This window comes from Cebus imitator, unplaced genomic scaffold (genome assembly GCF_001604975.1).
Source record: "Cebus imitator isolate Cc_AM_T3 unplaced genomic scaffold, Cebus_imitator-1.0 Scaffold28, whole genome shotgun sequence".
NCBI classification, from domain to species: Eukaryota; Metazoa; Chordata; class Mammalia; order Primates; family Cebidae; genus Cebus; species Cebus imitator.
In genome coordinates this window covers 6,334,751-6,337,372 of record NW_016107343.1, presented here as the reverse complement: position 1 = coordinate 6,337,372, position 2,622 = coordinate 6,334,751, and the positions used below count along the sequence as shown (strand labels likewise).

The following is a 2,622-nucleotide window of genomic DNA, read 5'->3' as shown; positions in this document are numbered from 1 at the left end:
CACGAGGTCAAGGGATCGAGACCATCCTGGTCAACATGGTGAAACCCCGTCTCTACTAAAAATACAAAAAATTAGCTGGGCATGGTGGTGCGTGCCTGTAATCCCAGCTTCTCAGGAGGCTGAGGCAGGAGAATTGCTTGAACCCAGGAGGCGGAGGTTGCGGTGAGCCGAGATCACGCCATTGCACTCCAGTCTGGGTAACAAGAGCGAAACTCCGTCTCAAAAAAAAAAAAAAAAAATGCTCTAAAATGCAATATTATTACTTCCAGGGTATAAACAGAAACTGAGTTTATCACTAATAAACTCAGTTTATTAACCAATAATCAAGTACAGAACCTCCTAAAGAAACTGAAAATACAAGTTTTTGTAAATTTTATGTCCAACACAAAAATTTTAGGAGGCAAAACTGTTTGATGCAATTTATATACCTGAGTCTGAGAAAAGCTGCTCAGTGGCTTAAAGCCCAAGCATGAATTTCCCCCATTATCCAAGTTCTCATCTAAAGGGTTGTCTGTAGAACTTAGTAAGACTGGCACCAAATTACATTGCTATCTGTCAGGTACACTGGACGATGTTTTAAATCAAGTTATCTACTGACAAAAGAATAAAAAAGAACAGAACAGAATATCCTTCAAAAGATTAACGGACATAAGGTGCACTGAAAAATAAACTAATAGCTTCTTTGAAACCAAAGAATGTCTACTACTTTATAAATATCCACAAATCACAGTGATGAAGCAAGATTAAGTGATGTCAGCAGTTCTGATTTCCTTCACCCTCAACCACATTAACCTTTCCCATTCCTATAAGAGAATATACAAAGATAATGCATACAAAGACAAGTAACTGGTCTAAGAGGATAAGCCACCCCTCTCACTTCTCCTCCGGTGAGACATCTGACTACGACATGCGACATACACATTTTACTTCACCTGAACAATAGGTTCCTTGAAGGCAAACCCTGTATTCTCTGGAACTTGCTCACATTTTCCCAGTGCTCTACACAATGTACCCCTCAGTCACACTAACAAATGGACACATTGAGTTCTACGGAAGTAGTGGAAGGTTTCAGGGACACTTGGGTCCTACAAATTAGTGTTAGAAGTTACTCCTTTCCGCTCTGTCTCCATTTCCCCCTTCTGAACAAACAAAAGAAAAATTTCTGGAGACCAGTGAACTTGAATTTCGAGTATCAATGGCCTAGCAAACACTGGGGGTGGGAGACCAGTTGATTAACAGAAGGACCAGAACCTCCGGAGACTGGCCCAGCCCGCTGAGCCGAAGCGTCAGGGAACCGGCGGGACAGCATCAGTTCCGAGGCCCGCAGCCCGGGACCCGCACCACCACCACAAAGTTCTCCCAAAGCAAAAACGCCGGGCCGTCTCAGGGACAGGTCCCAGTAGACGAGGGAGTCCAGCTGGTTGGGGGTGGCGGGCAAGCCGGCACGACGACAGATGGACTGGAGTCAGCTCCGTCGGATCCCCAGGAGACCGGGCACAGGAGGCCACACAGCTCCCCGAGCCCCGAGCAAAGCAACCGGCCCTAGATCCTCAGGGCGGGGCCCCTCCGGCCCCGGCACCAGGCCCGCCGACAAGGAGAGACGAGAGTGAGGCTCGGACCCCGGGAGTTCGGGTCTTGGCTCGGATCTTACCATGGTGAGGAGGTGGTGGGGCGCGCCCGCGCTCCGGCTTCACTGGGGATAGGGGTAGGGTCTGGTGAAGGGGAGCACCGGCCACTCGGGACCTGCTGCCCCCCTGACAGGAGCCGCTGCTGCTTCGCTTCTTACCAAGATGGCGGCCCTGAGCCACGTCTCCAACCGGAAGCGACGCGGGTCAAAGTGCGGGGGGCGGGGCCGGCGGACTGGGGAAAATTGAGGGTAACGAGGTGCCCAGGAGGTGTAGGGGGCGTTCACCCTCCAGCTGTGGAACCTCATATCTCTGCCCTTTCACTGTCATCTCTTTCATTTATTTGCGTCACATCTTACAGTTTATCAAGCCGCTGGCACAGCCACTATTATTTAATATACATTAAATAAGGGACTAGTATCCGGAATATAGAAAGAGCTGGTTTTTGTTTGTTTGTTTGTTTTTTTGAGATGGAGACTCTGTCGTCCAGGCTGGAGTGCAATGGCGCAATCTCGGCTCACTGCAACCTCCACTTCCTAGGTTCAAGCGATTCTCCTGCCTCAGCCTCCCGAGTAGCTGGCATTATAGGCATGCACCACCATGCTGGGCTGTTTCTTGTATTTTTAGCAGAGACGGGGTTTCACCATGTTGGCCAGGTTAGTCTCGAACTCCTGACCTCAAGAGATTCGCCCACCTCGGCCTCCCAAAGGGCTGGGATTACAGGCATAAGCCACCGCACCCGACCTAAGAACTCTTATAACTCAGCAATAAAAAGATAAATACAGGCCGGGCGCGGTGGCTCACGCCTGTACTCCCAGCACTTTGGGAGGCCGAGGCGGGTGGATCATGAGGTCAAGAGATCGAGACCATCCTGGTCAGCATGGTGAAACCCCGTCTCTACTAAAAATACAAAAAATTAGCTGGGCATGGTGGCGCGTGCCTGTAATCCCAGCTACTCAGGAGGCTGAGGCAGGAGAATTGCCTGAACCCAGGAGGC

General features: G+C 50.0%; 1 protein-coding gene across 1 annotated transcript in view; it reads right to left on the bottom strand.

The window, feature by feature from the left end:
• The window catches only part of ARCN1 (archain 1), a 42,171-nt gene extending 40,333 nt beyond the window's left edge, over window positions 1-1,838 (bottom strand). The window contains exon 1 of the mRNA XM_017523442.2: window positions 1,652-1,838. Within this exon, the coding sequence (XP_017378931.1) occupies window positions 1,652-1,654 (3 nt within the window). The 5' untranslated portion in view covers window positions 1,655-1,838. The remainder of the gene's footprint in view (window positions 1-1,651) is intronic.
• Window positions 1,839-2,622: the final 784 nt, after the last annotated feature.